Source organism: Sphaerodactylus townsendi, linkage group LG10 (genome assembly GCF_021028975.2).
Source record: "Sphaerodactylus townsendi isolate TG3544 linkage group LG10, MPM_Stown_v2.3, whole genome shotgun sequence".
Classification (NCBI taxonomy): Eukaryota; Metazoa; Chordata; class Lepidosauria; order Squamata; family Sphaerodactylidae; genus Sphaerodactylus; species Sphaerodactylus townsendi.
In genome coordinates this window covers 5031652-5054696 of record NC_059434.1, presented here as the reverse complement: position 1 = coordinate 5054696, position 23045 = coordinate 5031652, and the positions used below count along the sequence as shown (strand labels likewise).

Sequence of the window (23045 nt, the reverse complement as noted above, 5' to 3'; positions counted from 1 at the left end):
AATCTCAGATCAAGGAGGATCAAGATTGGTAGCCATAAATCGACTTCTCCTCCATAAATCTGTCCAAAGCCCACCCCAAAGCCTTCAATGCAGGTTGGTAAGCCCATCCACCACCTCCTGTGGCGGCATAATTCCAAACACCAATCACCGCGTTAGAGTGAAGAAAGGTTTCCTTTTAGTAGTCCTAATAATTCTTCCCAAGCATTTTCAATGGATTGCCCCCTGGTTCTAGTGTTGTGCCCAAGAGAGAAACGTTTCTCTCTGTCAGCATTTTCTACCACTTGCATGTTTTGGATTTCAATCCATATTAATTCCTCCTCCAGATTAATCTCCTCCTCCAAAATTCAGGAGTCCCAAAGCGCTGTAGCCTCTCCTCATAAGAAAGGTGCTCCAGTTCCTCAATCATCCTCGTTGCCCTTCTCTGCACTTTTTCTAACTCTTCGATATCCTTTTTGAGATGTGGCGACCAGAACTGGACACAGTACTCCAAGTGCGGTCGCACCACGGCTTTATATAAGGGCATGACAATCTTTGCAGTTTTATTCTCAACTCCTTTCCTAATTATCCCCACCATAGAGTTTGCCTTTTTCACAGCTGCCATTCACTGAGTTGACATTCCCATGGAGCTATCAACTAAGACGCCCAAATCCCTTTCCTGGTCTGTGACTGATAGCACTGACCCCTGTAGCTTGTATGTGAAGTTTGGAATAATCATGTGAATATTGCATCCCTCAGAAGAAAGGCCCTTCTTGAAGATTTGTTTTTACATGCATGCAAAAATCAGATCAAACTACAGATCAGGAGGATTCTTTTCAGTTGTCCTGCTCTGTTCCTTTGTGAAATAAATGTTTAACTGAACCAGCTTAAGGAACTGAGGTGATCTCCCCTCTCTTCGCTCTCTGTGTGTGTGTATTTGTGTGTGTGTCTGTCTGCCTGTCTTACTTCAGATAACCACACAAGCAGTGGTGGGATTCAGCCTATTCGCTCCAGTTCTGTAGAACCGGTACCTAATTTTTTGTCTCGTTCAGAGAACTGGTTGTAATCCTACCACTGAGTCCTTCGGAACCAGTTGTTAAATTATTTAAATCCCACTACTGCACACAAGCCTTTTTTAAGTCCAAAAAATAAATAGCAGAATTTCATTAAATAATTCAGGGAAACAGGAGGGAATATTGTCAATAAGGAAAGAAGCAGTTCTATACCCAAGTATGAAGTTGTTTTCAAAGTTCAGCACAGATGGTGTTTGGCTGTTTGAAAAGCTGTCAGTTTGTCACTAAGGCTCATTCCGCACATGCAGAATAATGCACTTTCAAACTGCTTTCAGCGCTCTTTGAAGCTGTGCGGAATGGCAAAATCCACTTGCAAACAGTTGTGAAAGTGGTTTGAAAACGCATTATTTTGCGTGTGCGGAAGGGGCCAGAGTTCTTAACACTTTTAAAATGTGATGGAATTTCAAGACGTTTCACAGATTATATCCAAGTTGGCACCCAGAGGCTCATGTGTTAACTCTGACGTCTATAAACTTCAAAGTATGTCTATACAGAAAGGAGTCTTTCACAACTCGGTTTTCCCTTCAGACTTTTCAAACGTTGGGTTGACCTCATAGCATTTGAAGTAAATTCTTCTAAAGAACTAGGGATGAGAATTCTTCTCCCACGTGGAGTGTAAATTTCTCTTCTGACTACTAGAGAATGGTCCCACTCTGACATAAACTTTAAGGCTCATTCCGCACATGCAGAATAATGCACTTTCAAACTGCTTTCAGTGCTCTTTGAAGCTGTGCAGAATGGCAAAATCCACTTGCAAACAGCTATGAAAGTGGTTTGAAAACGCATTATTTTGTGTGTGCAGAAGGTGCCTTTAAGTCAGTTCCCTCAGTTCTTCCTGCTCTGTCCAGAAGATGAACCAACTCTGCTGGGCTAGGAATTCTTCTCTCCTTAGAAGTAAATTCCCTTCCTGGCTAGAACACAGTCTCTTTTTCCCAATGCTCTCTTTCCACCAAAACCTCAGGTCTTCCGCAAGCACTAAACATGTGCGCTCTCTCTGGAACTCAGAGAACTCCTTATAGGAAGCACACATGACATTGATTCTTTAATTGTTTACAATGATTATGGAAACCAGATTAAGAAGATGTATCAATAAGGTAATTCACGAAGACCAGGTGGGATCTGTACCAACAAGATACATGAAATATGGTTTGTAATTAATGTTATGGATTTTGCGAAAGAAAATAATGGAAGGAAGAGAAAGAGAAAAGAGGGAAAAGAAAGCAAGAAAGAAGCCATTTTATAGCTAGGAGCATGTGGGGCGGGGGGGGGGGAGGCAGAGAGATTTGAAATTATCAGAGATTTGAAAATTCCTAAAGCATCATGACATCATGTCCCGGTATAACTAGAAGTGACGTCCCTGCATCATTCGACACCACCCTGCCCACTCATAGCTCCATTGAACAAGAGTGGGGGATGGGGATCATCCAACAAGAAGTTGCTGTTGCTCCCCAGAACCATCACTCATATAGTTGGTATAGATTAGGTGGCGAGGCCCCCAATAGCTTTTATGACTGCAATAGTAAGATACTCCTAGGGAGATCTTCCCTGGCCAGTGTAAATACAGAAACAATTCTGTCCTGCGATACTTTTAAAGCAGTTACATCTCCGTTTAAAATAAAATCAATTTTATTAAAAATACAATAGACTTAAATATAAACATACAATCACACAAGGCGGCTGACGTTTCCAAATGCAACTTCTTCCTACTCCCGGCAGTCTCTTTGCAGAGTAGCGTTCCTCCTATCCTTGGGGCTGCCATCCCAGGCTGTCCTCCACGAATCTGTCAAATTCCCCTCCCCTCTCCCCCCCCCTCCCCCCCCCCCCTTAAATCAATCACTGCATCTTTCAGCAGTGAGTTCCGCAAACCACAGACTGGGGGAATAACCACGCGCTCGCTTGGCCAAGACGGCCGCCGGCACAACACATCGTGGCCACGCCCCTTTGGCAGCCTGAGGCGGAGAACCACGCCTTCCAAACTTGGGGGCGGAGCCACGGCAAGGAAGAAATCATTGGAGCGCCCGCGCGGGCCTCCGACTGGTTCTGCGCACGCGCACTGCTTGGAGTCGCTCGTCGCTCTCAGCTCCGCTCACCAAGCCCGGAAGCCGCTCTTCTTCTTGGCCTCGTTGTCGGCCACTTCCACCTCAAGTTCCCTTCCGCTTCCGGGGGACCGAGGGGAGGAGCGGGGGCCGCCGCGACCGCTGCTCGGTAACCAGCCGCCGCCGCCGCCATGTCGAGCAGCGGGGGCGCCGCCGCCGCCGCCGCCACCCCCCCGGCAGTCTCCCCCCCTGCCCAGCCGCCCCCGCCGCCTCCTCCCCCGCCGCCTCCGCCGCCCCCTCAGCCCCAGCCGCCCCCGCCGCCGCCCGGCACCTCGCCCGGACCCCCCGCCGCCGCCGCCGAGCCGGAGCTGGTCTCGCTCATTCTCAGCCGCCTCAAGAGCCAGGGCCTCTTCGACCAGTTCCGCCGCGACTGCCTGGCCGACGTCGACACCAAGGTGCGGCGGCAGGGTCGGGGGTCACAAGGGGGGGGAGGGAGGGAGACAGGGAAGGAGCCGGCCTACCCGCCCACCTGCTTACCCGCTTGCCTTTCTACCCTCCTCCTTCCATTTCTGCCTTCCTGTCTGCTTACCTCCCTCTTTCCCTTCCTTCTTGCATGCCTGACTTCTTGCCATCCTACCTGCCTTCTTACCTCCCTTCCTACCTGCTTTTCTGCCTGGCTACCTGCCTCTTTTTTGTTTACCTGCGTATTTTCTTGCCTTGCTATTTTCTTACCTGCCTTTGTATCTGCTTTCTTACCTATTTCCATTGTTGTGCCATACTCTGGGTCTGGACTCAATCGTGCGGCAGGAATTTCTCCCCTAACCCTACATAGGAAATACTTTCGTTGCACATTTTGAGGTCGAGAACTATGAAGCGGGGAGGAGCTTTCTGTGCCGCCCCCATGTCCAAAGATCTGAGATGGGTTGCGAGGAAAGAAGCCCGGAAAACATTTAGACAGGAACTTGACTGCCGTGCTGTCAAAGCATTGGATCAGGATCTGGAGGACCTGGATTCAGGCCCCACTCTGCTGTGGAAGTTAGCTGGGCCAGTCAGCCAGACTGACAGTGTGGTTGTTGTGAGGATGAGATGAAACCGGGAAGAACAGTTGTAAGCTCCCAAGGAAAAGCTGAGATATAAACATGTCAGTGAATAAAGGCTTTTACGGCTGGAATTAACTGGCTGATGTGGTTTTTTCTAGGCTGTGGGACTACAGTCTGGTAGTTTTTGCTCTTACATTTTTCCTGCATCTTTGGCTGGCATCTTCAGAGGCAATAAGATGTGTTTCTCTCTATGACACATCCCATGATCTCTGAAGATGCCAATCATAGAGGTGGTTGAAACATTAGGAGCTAAAACTACCAGACCACAGCCACACAGACCAGAAACCTCACCACAGTCAGTAAGTAAAACTTTAAAGGATATGAGCCACAATTAAATACAAATCCTAAGTGACTATTTGGATTTAAGTGAATTTTAAAAGATGCTCACAAGCCAGTGGTTCTCAACCTGGGGGTTGAACAACCCTTTCACAGGGGTCACCAAAGACTCTCTGTATCAGTGTTCTCCATCTGTAAAATGGATAAACGTTAGGGTTGGGGGTCACCACAACATGAGGAACTGTATTGAAGGGCATTAGGAAGGTTGAGAATCACTGTCACAGGCCATCTGGCTTCCTGCGTGTTAGGTCTCAGACATTAAGACATAAACAGACTCTGTGTTGTTAATCAGCAGCATTTATTGATAGGCATCGAAGCACCCAGCTTGGCAAAGCCAGTTCTGATTAAGATGGCTTTTGCAATCCCCTTTGCAATCCCCTTTATTCCGACAGCAATCCCTCCTCCCATTTTCCCAAAAAATGTGAGAAAGTTTGGAACCAAGGCCCCCTCACAGCTGGTGATAGATAGGGATAGAGAGCCACCTGGCACCGTACTCCTACAGGACAATGGAAACAACCCGGTTCCCATGAGACCAAAGTGTCAGGGGAAGCCTAGTTATCTACTAAGAGTGTGAAGCCATAAAGGAAAGATCAAGGAAAGAATGTCCCAAGACATCAGTGATTACATATATCTTGTAGCAATTACATTGAGCTAGGAATGCATCTCAATCACCTAGATGCAGTCCTCCTGACACTGTGTTCCTGGCTCCTTGCCTTGTGACGCTGTATTTCTCCTTCCATGTTTGTCCCAAGGTGGACTTTGGAAAGCTTGGCTGGGGAACAAGCCAAGCTGAATGGCCCCCATGGAAATGCAAGTGAGCACCACAAAGCAAGAAACTTCGCTTTCTCTCCCGTTCCATATCTGTCTGTCTGTTTTGTCACCCTGGTTCTCCTGGGAGGGGTAAATCTGGGTTGTACCTCTTCTTTACAGAAGTGGTCCAGCTGAACCTGAACTTATCTGTGTGTAATAAATAAGCTGAGGAGAAAAGTTGTATCCTCATTCTTTCCCTGACATTGCCTGTAAGATTTCCCACCACAGAGTTGAAGGGAAATATTCATGCAGTGCGTATTTTTGTTGAAGGTTTAAATGGAAGTGTTTGGCATATAAAAATCCAGTCTGTATAACTTACCATGGCGATGGCAAACCTTTTGAGTTCAGCATGTCAAAAATTCATGCCAGACTAATCTTATCTCTTTTTTTTGATAGCGTGACAAGCTTGGTAGACAAAGGGAATGCTGTTCATTTTCTCAGTGCATTTTCTCTCAAACTTAGTATAGTACATTTTTTTTCTCAGAAAGAGAAAAAAAATACCAGGAAAGATTCTAGAGCAGATCATTAAGAAGACAGTCTGTAAACACTTGGAAGGGAATAATGTGATCACTGAAAATCAACATGTGTTTCTCAAAAACAAGTCATGCCAGACTAATCTTATCTCTTTTTTTGATAGAGTGACAAACTTGGTAGATGAAGGAATGCTGTGGACGTAGCATACCTTGATTTTAGTAAGGCCTTTGACAAGGTGCCCCATGATATTCTTGCAAGTAAGCTGGAAAGATGTGGATTAGACAATGCTACTATATAGATGGATTTGTAATTGGTTGACTGACCGAACTCAATGGCTTTTCTTCATCCTGGAAAAAAGTGGCTAGTAAGGTGCCACAGGGTTCTGTCCTGGGCCCAGTGCCATTCAACCAAAATGGTCAAAGGTCTAGAATCCATGCCCTATGAAGAGAGACTTAGGGAGCTGGGTATGTTTAGTTTGGTGAAGAGAAGGTTAAGAGGTGACATGATGGCCATGTTTAGACATTTGAAGGGATGTCATATTGGTGAGGGAGCAAGTTTGTTTTCTGCTGCTCCAGAGACTAGGACCAGGAGTAAAATGGGTTCAAGGTGAAGAAAAAGAGATTCCGTTTAAAACTTAGGAGCGACTTCCTGACAATTAGTGCTGTGGAATCACTGTCGAACAGCACTAATTGTCAGGAAGATGCTCCTTGGAGTGTGGTGGAGTCTCCTTTGAAGGTTTTTAAAGAGAGGCTGGATCTGTCAGGAGTTCTTTTAAAACATTCAGGTTCAGTATTTTTTGAATCTTTGCATTGCAGGGGTTAGACTTGATAGCCCTTGGGGTCTCTTCCAACTCTATGATTCTATGAATTAGGGGCAAAGTACATGTAACTCAAGATGCCATCCATAGCAGCTCACTAAGCTCTGAGATGGATAAAGGCTCTTCCTCTTATTCTCAACTTTCAGTTTTATATCAATGGACTTAAGAGTTTACCAGGCACAGTTTCTTAATATGCTGGGGAAATCTGAAGCAGGACAGGTGATTTGAGGATTATTTATAATAAGCCCCCCAAAAGATCATTTCACTCTGCAAATGAAAACTTACTGGTGATCCCTTGCCCAAAAAGTGTTTGACTGTCCTCGACGGGAGCCGGAGCCTTTTTAACTGTGACTTTTGCCTGATGGAACACTGTCTAAATAGACCAGGGCTCTTCAGAATCTTGCTCAGTTTCACAGGGCCTGTAAGGTGGAGCTATTCTTCCAGGCCTATGGTTGAGTGCAGCAATGTATTCATCTTAGCTGGTCTCTTTTCATGTTTCTTCCTCCCCACCCTTTCGTTTTCTTTTTTTCCCCAGTTAATAGGGTTATACAAGTATTGTTATTAAAATTTTTGATTGCTCTACCCTTCGTGGGATTTTATTATAAGGCACTATGTTTTATTGTTTATTGTACTATTGATATATTGATTTTATTGACATTAAATGTGGTGAACTGCTCCCAGCCTGTTGTCTAAAAATATGACAATAACTAAATAAACAAATGATAATGTAGATCGTGTTGATGTATTATAAAGCATTTTTAGGGCATAAAAGACAGCTAACCCACTTGAGAACTTCGTTTTTAAAAACATTTTATTCATACTAAAAGAAAACATTTTATTAGAGTTCCAGCCCCCCAAAATCCCAGTTTTTCCATTAAAAAATGGAAAACAGTAATGGTGGAGGAGGGGTGGAAAACTTTCTTCAATGTTCCAATTTTTTCCTTGGCCTTCACATTTACAACCATTGGTTAGAGAAGAGTGAAACAGTCTTTTAACAAGTGAAATGTTGTGTCCAGTATTATTTGCAGAAAAGATTTTCTTAGGCCTGTGACCCACTGCTGGCATTCCCTACTCTCACCCTGCTCTGACACGAAAATTCGTGCCAGAAGTGTTCTTGCTTTCCGTGGGGAAAGCAAGAAGCATGCACAGGGCAAGAGGAAGAGCATCGGGACAAGAAATCTTGCCCCGATGTACCTCCTCTCACAGCGCGCCACAAAGAGGAAGCGGGTCGGGACAAGATTTCTTGCTCCAACCTGCTTCCTGTCTCATTACGCGCCTCTGCGCCGGTGGGTTTTTTTTAGTGCATTTTTTTTCTGTTGAGGGGTGCAGTTGTTTGTGTGTCATTTTGCCTTTTTTCATTGCCCTGTTCTAAGACATGGATTGTACATTGTTTATGCCCACAGCTAAAATATTATTCTTTGCATCTTTCGCATCCTTTCCTTTCAGCCTGCTTACCAGAATTTACGGCAGCGGGTTGACAACTTTGTTTCCAACCATCTAGCAACTCACACATGGAGCCCTCACCTGAACAAGAACCAGCTGCGGAATAATATCAGACAACAGGTTCTCAAGTAAGTCACCGTTTTACAGATCTGTCCGTGTTGGTTGTATAAAGAGGAGCTCCTCAAGATGTATTTTGAAAAACTAGACAGAAGCTGGAGTCCAACACAACACGGGGAAAGGACTGTTGCTAAGATGGTGACATTTTGGGTTTGCCTCTCCCAGCCACATCACCAGCTGGCTTCCTCACTGCCTCAGATTTTGAACAAAATTCCTTTTAGATTAAGAGCAATATGACCGTTGGAAGTGAGTGGGTGTTGCTGTTAACCTGAAGGGTTCTGGTGCTCACAGAGTTGCTTCCACAGTCCTGGCGATCCTGCCCGAATGTGATGGTTTGTTGCAGGAGGCATGTCACTTTTTTTTCCTTTCAAGTAATCTTCGCACTTCCTGAAGGACGGCGGGATCATGCATGCGTCGGTGTACTTTTTCAAGAAAAGAAGAAGTTCAAAAGCAAAATTGCAGCATTACTGCTGTTTTTTAAAAAAAATTGTCCAAACTAATATCTGTGTGAGGTTTTTGGAAATGGAGGCTCAAAACCTTCATAGTGCTACCTCTAAGGCCTGCTCCCTGTTGAGTTTGGCAATCCAAAGCATACCAGGCCACTTAGCTGAATGTCTTTCCCTCTTACAAAATCTGAGGCAGTGCAGAGCTTATGCCCTCGCTTACATTCATGCTGTGCCATCAGCCCTACCCTCTGGAAGATTCCAGATAGTACCATATGCAGAAAGATTCTGCCCTTGTGATTTAGGAACACAGAAACAGTACAACATACTTTATTTTCTGCTCATTCAATGCTGAGATTCGGGCTAAGTTCTTAACTCCTATTCTTGAACCGAGAGCCGACTCCTCTGTTGCAGCTTTGATTTCCTTTTTATTAAATTGCCCTTTTGTAGATCTGTGTGAGAAGTTCCTAGTTTCCTACAGGGCGCTATAAAGCTTCACGTTGTTAGGAAAAGGGATTACTCTAGGTATTGTAAAATATATAATATATGCATTTATCTAATTATGTTTTCCACTGTATTTTATATTGTTTGAATGGTAATGTTAATCAGCTGTGTCCTCTTAATTATTATAATGGTTCATATTTTTGATACCAGTAAAGGTGTATATATACCAGTAAAGGTGTATACTGCAAAGATTGTCATGCCCTCATATAAAGCAGTGGTGCGACCACACTTGGAGTACTGTGTTCAGTTCTGGTCGCCACATCTCAAAAAGGATATTGAAGAGATAGAAAAAGTGCAGAGAAGGGCAACAAGGATGATTGAAGGATTGGAGCACCTTCCCTATGAGGAGAGGCTGCAGCGTTTGGGACTCTTTAGTTTGGAGAGGAGACGGCTGAGGGGGGATATGATTGAAGTCTATAAAATTATGCATGGGGTAGAAAATATTGTCAGAGAGAATTTTTTCTCTCTCACAATACTAGAACCAGGGGCACACATTGAAAATGCTGAGGGGAAGAATTAGAACTAATAAAAGGAAACATTTCTTCATTCAACGTGTGATTGGTGTTTGGAATATGCTGCCACAGGAGGTGGTGATGGCCACTAACCTGGATAGCTTTAAAAGAGACTTGGACAGATTTATGGAGAAGTCGATCTGTGGCTACCAATCTTGATCCTCCTTGATCTGAGGTTGCAAAGGCCTTAGCCGACCAGGTGCTCGGCAGCAGCAGCAGCAGCAGCAGAAAGCCATTGCTTACACATCCTGCAGGTGAGCTCCCAAAGGCACCTGGTGGGCCACTGCGAGTAGCAGAGTGCTGGACTAGTCTGATCCAGCAGGCTCTCTCTTATGTAATATCTGTGTGCTCACATCGTTAGTCACTCCAGTACAAAATGCCGTTCAGCTGTTGAAATGTATTAAACAGTGGTTACTTTTTAAAAGTACATATCAAGTGCCAGATTTATTTCAACCTTGATATTGCCTTCAATGAATAATAGTAACAGACTACAAATATTCAGAGGGATCAGAAGGTTGTTCAGAGTATCTCTGGTCTTCACAAGTTCTAGACATACGTTCAGAACACTGATGCTGCAACCATAATCTTACGTATCATTTACATCTCTAGCTTCCTTTTCGTTTCCCAGCTCAACTTCATTCAGAGTCCTTTGTCAGAGTGCCCATATAGCTTACTAGCTGTCGCTTCTGCTCAATAAGGCCATTATGAATTAAAAGAAAACACACACCGGCTGATTTTTCCAGATTTTTTTTGAAGCGTTTTATAGACCTGATGTTGCTTTTTTCTGCCTTTGAGTGAGAGGTTTAAAAAGCTTTCTATCATGAACATCCGCCCTCTAATTTTTGTGATTGTGTATACATAACTCCACTTGGGTTTTGCTTCAGGAGTGCTAGTTTTCTTTACAAGATACGGAAAAAGAATAAAATAATAAATATATGCAATGGTTTGTTCCTAGCCAGCTTCACTCCTTACATGATTATAGCCATTCTGCCCCCAAATCAATAAGACTATGAGATCATTATTGTAATTCTTTGACAGAAAGGAGCTAGTATAGGTAAGCTTCCTGCTGTAAATTCAGAAGCATCCAATTCGAATCTTGCCTGTGTAAAATTACTCAGCAGGAGATATTAGGCTGGTTGCTCTTTCTCTTACCCCACTCCCAGTGCAATGTTTGCCAGGGGGAAGGGGGGGGGGCAATAATGGCTTCACTTATAATGCTGTTGTAAAGATTCCTGAAATTAGGTTGATGACACAGATTACTTCAAATGCACTATATATAAAAATGCTCAATATTAGCATTCACTTAACAGATCAGTCTGGTGTGAACTCCCCCTGCCCCTCCAGCCACAAAATTATTCCTGACTTTTATCGTTTTGTTTCAGGTCTGGGATGTTGGAATCTGGGATTGACCGAATCATTTCTCAAGTTGTGGATCCAAAGATCAACCACATCTTCAGGCCACAGGTTGAAAAAGCTGTCCACGAGTTCTTAGCCACGTTAAATCATAAAGAGGAAACCAGTCCTAGCACAGCACAGCCTGAGGAGAAACCAGATGCTTCTCTTGCCACACAAGGTCTGTCTTCCCATTGCCCTTGGCAAACGGACACACTGTTGAGTCTTCATGTCGAGCCTCCAGCTCCGCAACCAGTTTTATCGGTCCTTGATTGAAGTGAGTGTGTGGGGAAGTGTGTTCAAAGAGGAACTGTCATGCAGATCTCTGGCAAGTGATTGGATGGGAGACCTCCATGGAAGTCTGTTAAGCAGAAGGAGACAATGGCAAACCATCTCTGTTTGTCTCTTTCCTTAAAAACCCCATGGGTGCCATGGAAAAATTCCATAAGTACCTCATGAAAATGATGGATGTGTTAACTGAATGCATTTGGTTTTCTTTGAAACTTAATGGTAATTATCAAAATCTCCTAGTATATTGCTGTGGTGTTTTGATAGATAGACAGAGAGAGAGAGAGAGCACCTCTTTGGTTAAGTTGATGTTTCTGTTTAGGTCTCTTGGGAGAAGAGGGAATACCGGATTTTTACCTGAATGTATTTGTGCAAGAGGAGATTTTTCAGGTGTAGCCTGGCCAGCAACACTCACATTTATTTTCTTCTGTTCCCTTCCTCAAAGGTGTTTCTGCTGCCACCCCCAATGCAAGCGTGGCCAGCGATGCCATGTCTATTTTGGAAACAATCACTTCTCTCAACCAAGAGGCCAGTGCCGCCAGGGCTTCCACCGAGATAATGAATTCCAAGGCTCCTGACAGAACCTCAAGAAAACTCTCATCTCAGCAGAGTGTAGACGGTGGGATTGAGCGAGAGCGAAATTCAGAAGATTTGCTGGATGGGGAGAAACTGTGCAACTCTGCCGAAGAAAGTGCTGACATAGTAACCAATGGGGAAGAGGTAAATAGCTTCTCTTCAGCTGAAGAAGGAAAAATTGTGCCAAAAGAAGTGCCTGGTTTGATTAACCCAAGCAAGGATGTTGTGCAGGAAGGGGAAGAGCCGAAGAGCAGACTGGCAGACAGGAAGCCAGAGAGCTCCGAGAAAGGAGAGAGAAAGAAAGAGAAAAAGGAGAAACTGGACAAGAAGTCAGACCACTTGAAAAAGAACGATGACATTCTGAAAACGAGAGAAGAAAAGGCAGCAAAAGAGACAGAACTGAGCAAACATTCAACTGGGGAAAAGAACAGCAGTAAACACAGAGCCACCGAGAGTACAAAAGACCGTGAGTGTACAAGACTGGAAGGGCAAGGGATGATGGGATTTGGGGGAGGGTTGACTGGGAACATTCTGCCTAGAGCCGTGGTGGCGAACCTTTGGCACTCCAGATGTTATGGACTACAATTCCCATCAGCCCTTGCCAGCATGGCCAATTGGCCATGCTGGCAAGGGCTGATGGGAATTGTAGTCCATAACATCTAGTACAAAGACTTCACCACTGGGAATTCCTTCCTTCGAGAATAATAAAGCCAGAATAATTATTGACAGTTGTGTACTTTGAGAAACATTTCTTTCTTCTATTTGCAGCACAGTGGCAAATTTTTTAAGAATGTAGCTAATTTATATGCTATATTTGGGTTATAAATTTGTAATACTGCAAAACTTCAAATGACAGTGTCTGCAAGGTATTTGTAGCGAATTTCTACAGCGGTATATTAACAGTGAGCACATTGGATATGGTGGTACTTTTTTGTCTATTGTGTTTCTATTTTGTTGTATCTTTCTGTTGTTCGTGCCCTTGCTTTATTGAAGAAGCTTTCATTGCAGAGTGAAAGAGTGTAGCCAGAAAGGGAAAATAGCAGAAAACTGCCCATAGTACATAGATTTGGGTGGGTCTTGGGTTTTAGAGATAGTATTAATTATTCTTCCTTTCTGTACTAGTATTGGAAGATTCTGATACGGAGATACTCAGTGATATCACAGTGAGCTCGGTGCACACCAGTGACCTGTCTTCCTTTGAAGAAGAGAGCGAAGAAGAGCTTGTGCTTTCTGACAGCACAGAAGAAGGAGAGATTGTTTCTGATGGTGGGTTAACTGTTCCAAGGCAGCACTGCAGCTCTGTGCCACTAGAACTAAAGAGTTCTACTGTCCGCTGTTTGCTGATGTCTCCTGTTTCCATTATATTTAATAGATCAGTGCTAAACTGGGAACATACCTGCATGACCTATGTATTCCTTAGGCCTTATGATCAGTACTAAAAATACACTGGCTGGCATCAAACTATTGTATTCAGTATATTATTACTGATACCTCTTTTACTTCTCTTAGTCATTAATTGTACAAAATAAACCGTAAATATAACAACAGTTTAAATGGGGCATCAAGCCTCCCCAATAATATATTTGTTTCTCCCAGAAACTGCTGAAAATGAACTTGCACTCCCGTTGTAAAATGAATGTCCAAACAAATAGGGAGGGCTAGAAGTCAGCATTGCTCACATGGAAAATTGTGCATGACCCAATGGATCTCATCATTAATCTGGATTTAAATTGCACATTCCTCTAAATTACCTCCATTCTCTCACCCTTGCTCCAGATGAAGAAGAGGAACACGATCAAATTAAAACAAGACCAGAGACTGGTGATCCCAGTGATAAAAAAACAAAATCTGGGCGACACTCTTACGTCCACAAGCCTTATCTTTACTCCAAATACTATAGTGATTCTGACGATGAGCGGACTGTGGAGCAACGCCGCCAATCTGTTGTAAGTTTGATTAGACATCCTTTATGATTTACAAATGTATTCTCTGTCTTACTGCCCTCATCAGGGCCACTGAGGGAGGCAACACGTTCGCAGCATGCGTAATACTTGTGGTCCCTGACCCAGGGGAAGTCCGGCTTGCCTCAATTAGGGCTAGAACCTTTTTAGTCCTGACCCTGACCTGGTGGAATGGTCCGTGAAATGAGGCCAGGGCCCTACAGAATTGAACACAGTTCTGCAGGGTCTGTGAGACAGAGTTGTTCCGCCAAGCGTTTGGTTGAGACAGCGATGGGTCTCTCCCCCCCCCCCCGCAACTCCTCAGACCATCCCACAGATCCCCTCAGACTTTTCTGATCCTCTTTCTCTCAGATCATTATTGTTTACCTGCGGGGGTCCACGCCTGTCTTATAAATACTGCTACTGCTGAGTTTTCCAAAGATTTTACTGAAAAAAACAGAAAATAAGAAATGCTCCAATACATAGATTCCTCAGCTATAGCATCGTTCCAAGCAGGTTTTGTTTCAGATCTGGGATCAGGAGTTGCTTTCTCCTGCCCGGCCTGGATCAGAATTCCCTAGTTCTGTCCCTTTGGTTCTCAGGTAAACTCTGTTTCCTGGCCCTCCCTGTAAATCAGCTTCTGATATACAACCATGTGGCCACTAGCTTCCTTTGTGTAATTTATTCAAAGCATTTAGGCTTCCTATCCAGAGATCAAAGGTCCTTGTCAGGGAGGGAAAACTCCCTCCACGTTTTCTCGCCTTCCCCCAGGGGGGAAACACAGAGGCCACCCCGGGCGCAGCTTTGCCTAGCTACACCTCTGCACCCGCACCTGCCTTGCGTTTCCGAAAGCAAACCCCAGTAGTCGCACAGCGATAAAAATAGTTGGGTTAAGGAGGGGACAGCTTGGAGCCTGCCTACTGGGCTATTATACTGTGACAATTGTCTCTCGCCCCTGTGGAGAGAGTTCCACCATTCTGGTTCATTCACAACTTTGAGTGAGGCATTGTGAGGGGTTCAGGGACTATTATCTGAAGAGAGAGAGCGGAAAAGACCCCAGGCACCCTTCAGCCATGACTGCAGCACTTTCCTCTTTCTGTTGTCTTCAGGCTAAAGAGAAGGAAGAGAGGCTTTTAAGAAGACAGCTTAACAGAGAGAAACTGGAAGAAAGGCGGAAGCAGAAAGCTGCAGAAAAAACAAGAACTCTGAAAACAGGAAACCAAGGTGCCGGGATGCTCTATTTAAACAGATACTTCTATTGTGTTTCAATTAATTTTTCTTGTCCATCGCTTTCATTTGGTTTTCTTTTTACAAGACAGTGAAATCATGTTTGACCACAAACTTTTTGGGGCCAGCAAGACAGTAGAAGAAAAAGAGTACTGATTTCAGATTTGTTGTTGTGTTGTTTTAGGTAAAAGCAGTCAAAATGTGGAAGAGTCTTTGAGCAGAGGCCTTGATTTAAAAGCCGGTGGTGCCAGCATTAAAGATGTACTGAAAGAAAAGAGGTTTTTAGAAAAGAAGGTGGCACTAAGCAGGAAAAGGAGGAGGGAGTCAAGGTAATTTCTTCAGGTGTAAATTAAACCATGTTGATTTTTCCATATTGAAATATATTTGCTTTTTATGGGGTGTGTGTGTGTCAGGGATGCACCTAGTTGATTGAGATGCATTCCTGGCCCAATGTAATCGCTACAAGATATACGTATTCAGCCTGCGGCAGAACTGCTGGTGATCCCTGGCCCTGCGACGATGCGGCTGGCCTCGACCCGGGCCAGGGCCTTTACGGCTCTGGCCCCTGCCTGGTGGAATGCTCTACCTCCAGCTGTCCGGGCCCTGCGGGACCTCGGTGAACTCTGCAGGGCCTGTAAGACGGAGCTATTCCACCGGGCTTCTGGAGGGGCTGGCCGCGGCTCTATTGCCCCCCATTGAAACCTTAACTAAGCTGCCTTTTCCATCTTGGTAGGGGCCTGATTCCATCCTGGGCCCTGCCTTTTCCTCCCTTCTCTTTTGGCCTGTGTGTGTGTTTTTACACAACCTTGTTGTTTAATTTGTATTTATTGTTTTAATTGCTGCTGAATTTTCATGAGTTAGATTTTATGTTATATTGATTTACTGTTCTGGAAACAGTCATGTAAAGGATTCAATGGTGTTGATGGTGAAGTAACCTTGAGTGCATTCCACAGCCCGGGCGATGGGCCAGATGCATCGGCGGAGACTTTATCTTCATAGCAGGAGATGAATGCTCGTTCCCTAAGGGAAGCAGGAAGGGGATGGGGGTGAACGAGTGAAATTATAACCTGTGCTTCTGGCGGAAGGTGCCAAATTCCTGCTACCGCGCGTAATTTTGCAAGGCTTCCTTAAGATGTCTTAATAAAATGGACTTTTACTCCCCAAAGCCTTTTTTTATTTCGCTTCTATGGAATTCCTTACATTGTGGCAGGAAACTTAATTCATCCTATATTCCGCAATGTGTAGTGGACCTCTTTGTCTATGCGGAGGAGGTTGAATGTTACTCTTGGCGGAAGGTGTCGTAGCTTTAAAGGAGGTGGCCCATGACCTTTCCCTTCTGGATCTGGAGGAACCCGGCAGGGAGAACGGGCCTCGCTGGTGGTTTCTCCCCGCCCCTCGTATCCAGCACGAAGTCTTCCTTTACCCGTTGGAACGAGGGACGGACGCACTCCACCATGGGGACTTCCACTGAGATCCGCTTAAGAGGGGCTATTGTCCTATGGATCGAGCGCCAGTGGATCGGATCTCTACCCGGCTGCGGTATGTGATTTACAAAACTGTAGATGCAACCTGTCATGTGGAGAGAGACGGCTTGAATTCACCTTCATGGGCGGCAACCCAGGAATCCATTGAACGATTCCTGGACTGGAAGTATTTTGCGGATGCTCCGCGAACCACCGTGCGGCCAGCATCAGGCCCGGCCCAAAGGACACCGGACTAAACCTGAATTGGGAGGGGTATCCGCATCGCTTCCCCTAATCGGACTTCTAATTCCGCCTGTTTAACGCTATCTGAGGGTGCCTCGGGAGCCACCGTGCTACGGTAAGTTCGATGTCTCGCCTTCCAGACGCACGGCGAGTCCGGCGAAGTTTCCGCATTCCTAGCCGGATCGTTCCTCTCCATCGAGAGATGACTGGGATGAGGAAGTGGGGCGACGCGATGCCCAAGCGCAAGCGGAACCGCGGAACTGTGCCAGGGAGGAGGAACGCAGCTGCAGCAAGAGCGCTAAAACCTGCAGAGGGACCGGAACAGCAACGCCAGCAGTCCAGTTTTGAGCTGACGCCAGCGACGCTCAACTACGGGCCAATATGCCCAGAATCTGGTCAGTCCATGATAAAGTCCTGAACATTCCAGACTGGATTTTACAATCTTAACGCCGGAAGCTGCAAGCTTCAGGCGCGCCTGGCGCGCGCATGTTAGCTACTGAAGCCCTTAAACGGGACGAAGTAACCGGCTAAATTGAACGAGAAAAGCGTTACGCTAATGTGATGCACGACCGGCAAGGAGAGGAGCTGGCGTTTGTAGAGGGAACCGGCGGGAAAAGCAGACCAGGAAGCCCTCTTAAGTTGAATCTATAAAGGCTACTTCGATCAGGCCGGGTGCCAGGTGGGGTCACGCACCTGGGTCCTGGCTACACCAAACGCCAGCGGCACCGGGCCAGCTACCGGATTCCGCCCTCGTGGACAACAGCTGCCCACCCTGCTCAACCCCGGGCGGCAACCACCTCCCAGCAGGCTATCGCACGCTACCAGCCGCCCCGATACCGTTCGCTGCCGGATGTGGACCCGCCCAAACTTACTTCATCTTGCAACCCGCCCACTGGAAGACTATGATGATTATACCCGCCCGGAGCCGGGGTGGTCATGCACACGCTCAGTCCTTGATGCGGCAGCAGCCACTTGGTTCTGCGGACTCTTTGATTTGCAGGATGAGGACTCTCGCGACAGCCCCAAGATTCTCCGCCTTAAGAGCGCTGGCCGAAGATCCAGGCCGAATGAAGCCATCCACCATCAAAACCATCCAGCAAGCGCAAACCACTCGCTTGCAGAATTCTGCCCGCACGCGCCGCCTACTCTGAGTGGGGTCTGAACGCGATGAAATGCGAATACTGGATGCTGGACGGCAAAGCCACAAACGGTGTTTTTAATCGGGTTCCTCTGACTATTGCAGATTGATCCAGCCGGGGTCCCGCGGCGCTTCCCCTGCTTTGAATACGCTGGCTAAGGGAGTGCGCCACGCCTCTAAAACTATTACTACCAGTCTTCACTAAGTCGAAGCCGCTTTACCAAAACTACTCTCTGAACGCCACGCTTTTCGGATTTTGATTGTGTCTTTACCGCGAGGCCGGCCCAGCCAACTGCCCAACAAAGTCCCAACCGCCTGTGCTCCATGCGACCGCCAAACCAAATTCACGCAGTCATCAGGGTCAGCCTCCCACTGGCTCGCCTAAAGCGGACCTGGAAGCATGGCCTCCAGAGGAGGGGAAGCAGCTGTTTGCCTTTTTTTCTTCAGCCCCCCCCCCTATGGACATGGGGTCTCAATTTGATCGTGAGGGCGCAGCGCCCCATTATCAATTCAAGCATTTCTGCCAACTCTAAACACAATACCCCAAGATATGCCAGTAGCCTCGGCCCTGTGGACCTCGCTGCTCCCACTGCTTTAATGCCCCAGGTGGCAGAGGAGCCAGGTCTAGACCGGAATTCTGCATAAGCCCATAAGTTTCACCGGACGCCCTCGAAATCCAAGAACGCCCGCACCACAGCCTTCTCCGCTGTTCTATTCATTGGGAGAAAATTGTCTTTTATTTTACCAGTGGCCAAACACCCATAGTTTTGGGCATGCCTTTGTTATTGTTACAATAAACTTTTCAAAAGTTCTATTTGGAAAGAAAGGATCCGTAATCACTGACCTCCCTGGCGGTGGAATTACGAATTGGGAAGAAAACCCAACGCCTCTCTGACACACACCCTCCCCGGCTTCCTCAAAGTGATTGTTCCCCGATTCTATTGGCATCCCACTCGCATATCATGATCCCAGCCAGAGTTTTTTCAGAGCAGGAATGCGATCAGTTGCCACCCCAATAGGTATAACTCCATCGCAAACCGGTTAGCAACCAGGCAATAACTACCTAAGGGTAGAATCTACCGCAAGATGAGTCCCAATGAGAAGGAACTGCGGCTCTCTGACGCATATTAGAAACCTTGCTCGCTGGTTCATATGGCTAACAAACACACACCACCGCTGCTCCCGCTTTGTTTGTCAAAAAGAAAGATGGGTCTTTACGGCTTTGCACAGATTATTACACGTTCAATGCGTCTCCCTGTCCAATAAATATCCTTTGCCTTTGGGATCATAACTTTAGATGCACTCAGCAAGGACGATTTTACTAAATTGGACTTGAGAGAAGCCATTTCCGTGAATTGCCGAAGGACAGAACACCCGATCTATGTTTACCAAAAGTTGACACGGAACATTTAATAATGCCATCTTCGGGTTATGGGGTCCCCCGGAGCTTTGGTATTCTATCAACGGTTCTCCATGATTTACTGTACAAGGGAGTTGTTTGCATACTTAGATTAACGCTTTTCTTTTGTAATTTACCTGCCGCAAACTATAGGCAACAGTCGTTGCCTCAGAGGTATTTAAACGCCGTTTAATAAACTTCGCCAAACTTCCAAATGCTGTTTCTTCATCAGACCTCCACACCATTATTTTGGGTTGTCGGATCTCGAGGGCTTAAAAAAATGGATCCTGTTAAAATTGACGCAGTCCTCCAATGGTCGCCCCGCCCGCCAACCCGCAGTTCCAGTCGCTTTGGTTTCTGCTTAATTTCTATCGTGTATTTATACCTTTAAATGCTTTAAACTGACTCTCCCTCTCACAGACTCCCGCCATACCAGCGGGTAAAGATCCACTGTCCGCCGCAAGCCCCGGCCCTTTCCTGGTCTTTTTTTGAGGTGAGGAATGTCAAACAGCCTTTCAACGCTAAAAATCTTTACCACCGAACCTACGGTAAAGCACTTGACCCAGATCTCCCGCTTGTGGTTCACGCGGGATCGGACAAAGCACTGGGGCAGCCCTGTTGCAGAAAAATAAAGATGGTAGATCGGTTCCTCGCGGTGCTTATTTGTCTAAAAATTCTCTGGTGCCGAACTCAACTGGACTGTGGAGACAAAGAGACTGGGCGGCCATCAAAGTAGCACTCTCCCACTTGGCGCCACTCGGCTGAGTAGCCGCTGCCAACTTTCAAGCTTCTCTGGTCGATCATAAACCTGGCAGCTCTTTTCCACCAAGATAAAACCGTAAAACAACTTCCATTTCTTTTCTCTCGCTTCTCTTTTACAGTCCATTTTTCCTGGAAAACCAACAACTGGCTGACGCTGGGCCTTCGCCACCGAGGGCAATGCCCACGGCGACATTCCACGCGACCGCTGCCTCTCCCAGTTAAAGCCGGTTGTCACCGGACTTCAAACGCCCATCTCTCCACCGCTCCTATTCGCTCTCCTTCTGCGTGGAATCCGGGAGAGGCAATGCAACGCTCCAGCGTCGTAAGGAGACTCCCAATTGCTTTGGAGAATGGAGTTGCCAGGGGAATGCTGCGTTGCCTCCTCCGCGTTCCTGCCGCTGACATTTTGGCTTTTTTTGAAATCCTGCATTTAGGCCTCGGGCCGGGTAGTTCTTGGTATGCCACGCGCAGCATATTGGAGTATTAAGATAAAGGCTGCTCGTTTGCGGTGCTTTTCAAACTATCCCGGAAAGCCCCATGGACTATTGAAACCTTCCCGTAGCCTCCTCAGCCTCTTAAGAGGAGGGAAGTCACATCTCCTTGATTTTAGATTACCAAGATTTGCCCGAAAGTCATGGCAACCACGTTTTATGGGTGGTGGTAGACTTATTCTCTAAGCAAAGCCCATTTTTATTCCGTAATGTGCTATCCCGCGGCTCCCTAAGTTGGCTTACGGCTGTTTATTCAACATGTTTACGTCATTCAGCCTCCATTCCGCTCGTCTCCCATCACGCCCCTGCCCTCATCTCAAAGTTCTGGAAAGCGCTTTTGGGGCTTGCTTAAATACGGCCGGATCGTCGCCTTACCACGCTCAAAGTGACGGCATAGACGGAGAGAACCTGCAATAACAGAACCCTCTAGAGCAGTATTTTTACGCTTTGTTACACCAACTACCAGTACAATAAACGGGTGCAGCGTAGCTTATTCCGCTTATGGAGCACGCCTACAACAATGCGTTCAAGTAGTAGTACAAAGAAACCCCTTTGAATTATTGTGGCAAGGTCTGGAGTCGGCTCCTTCCGCCAGCTGCTGCTGTTACAAACGCCCTGCCAGCCAATCCTGGAATTTCGCTAACAATGGGTTTCATCCCGAAGCCGAGGGATGGTTTTGCCCAGACCATGCCTTTACAACAAGCAAAAGGACTCCTCTAAACTGTAAAGCGGATAAAACACCGCTCGGATTTTTTTTCCCGCGCAGTGCTGGTAAGCTCCTGGGTGTAGATTTTATCTACAAAAAAACTCAGAGACGTGCATAAATATTCCAAACTTGGCAAAGAGATTTGTGGGACCTTTTCAGATTACTAAAGCGATTAATGACAAGTCACTGCCCGGCTAGATTTGGTTTCCAACTCTCTTAGTAACATCCATCCTGTCTTCCATTCCAGCTTTGCTCAAGGGAGGCTCCCGCCCGATGTTTCGGCGCACGACCAAAATGGAGAGGCCCCCCCACCGACTATTGATGAGTAAAGCGTCATAAAGCACTCACAGGAAATTGACGCTATCACTGGACTTCTGCGCAATCGCAAACGCTTTGCAATATACGGGTACTCTTGGGTAGGATATTCCTCGCGGTGTAACCCGTCAGTTTATTCCGGAAATAATAAAGCCCAATTCTTATTTCTGCTTTCACCGCTACTTTTCCAAGTATAAACCTGCAGGGAAGGGTCTTCTTCGGGAGAGGCAAGAGTGTAAAGGATTCAATGGTGTTGATGGTGAAGTAACCTTGAGTGCATTCCACAGCCCGGGCGATGGGCCAGATCCATCGGCGGAGACTTTATCTCTCGTTTGAGATAAATATTCGAATGCCCGCCGGGAAGCAGGAAGGGGGGATGGGGTGAATGGTGTTATAACCTGTGCTTCTGGCGGGAAGTGCCATTCCTGCCACTGCGTGTACTTGAGCTTTCTAAGATGTCTTAATAAATGGACTTTTACTCCCAAAAGCCTTTTATTTCTGCTTCTATGGAATTCCTTACAGTCATGTTGTGAGCCGCCTCGAGCCCTTCGGGGATGAGGCGGCCTATAAATTTAATAAATAAATAAATAAAATATATGTTGCCACTGCTGTAATGGGGCATTCTTCCCTTGATCTCTTTTGTATGGTTTCACACACTTTGTAGATAACTAGGCTTACCCCTGACACCTGCTCCCATGGGAAACGTGATGTTTCCATTGTCGTGTGGGGGTATGAGGCAGGTGGCTTTATCTCTATCTGGGTGCTTCGTTGCCTTCCAATAAATGCTGCTGATCAACAATCCAGAGTTTGTTTATTGATTCAAGGTTCGAGACCTAGCAGTGTGTTGTCATAGTTTGAAAAAGCTGGAGAAAGATATTGGTTGTCTGATACAAAGTGGTAAATATCAGACAAAATTAGGTTTTCCTATATCTCTTTGAGGAGTTAATTAAAATCAAAAGAATATAAGCACTTAAAACTGCCTCTTTTGCCTGTTTCAGACATAATGATGAAGGTGGGAAGAAGAAATATGAACAGCCGGAGGAAGATATCAAAGAACCCCAAAAAACAAATGAAGTATGTCCCCTGTTATAAACTTGTAAAATTATTGCCTGATAAAATTTGATGATTTGTCCTGTGAACTTTCAGATTGGAAAGTATAGGCGTTTGCTGATAATGTTTTTACATCGTTACAAACACTGGTTTCAGTAACTTTGTAATTAGATCTAATTTGCCATTAGATCATTCCATTCTAAATTTCTGCATAAATTATTTGGCGTGCCAAACTGCGTCCCATATGCAGTTCTATGTCTAGAATCTGGCCAATACTCTATAGAGGCCACTATCTGGTTAAAGATCATAAAATTTTGGCTGCATATTCATTATCAAAGCTCCGACAACTCAATTGACGCCTTAACTCACCTTTGAGAGAACTCCATCACTCCTAAATGGTGCACAACAGTTATA

General features: G+C 45.9%; 1 protein-coding gene across 1 annotated transcript in view; it reads left to right on the top strand.

The window, feature by feature from the left end:
• The first annotated feature begins 3214 nt into the window (after positions 1-3214).
• Positions 3215-23045, top strand: part of BOD1L1 (biorientation of chromosomes in cell division 1 like 1) — a 52065-nt gene continuing 32234 nt past the window's right edge. The window contains 9 exon segments of the mRNA XM_048509573.1: positions 3215-3540; positions 8069-8193; positions 11024-11214; positions 11767-12363; positions 13020-13163; positions 13674-13843; positions 14947-15061; positions 15249-15393; positions 22580-22655. Of these exon segments, the coding sequence (XP_048365530.1) occupies positions 3277-3540; positions 8069-8193; positions 11024-11214; positions 11767-12363; positions 13020-13163; positions 13674-13843; positions 14947-15061; positions 15249-15393; positions 22580-22655 (1827 nt within the window). The 5' untranslated portion in view covers positions 3215-3276.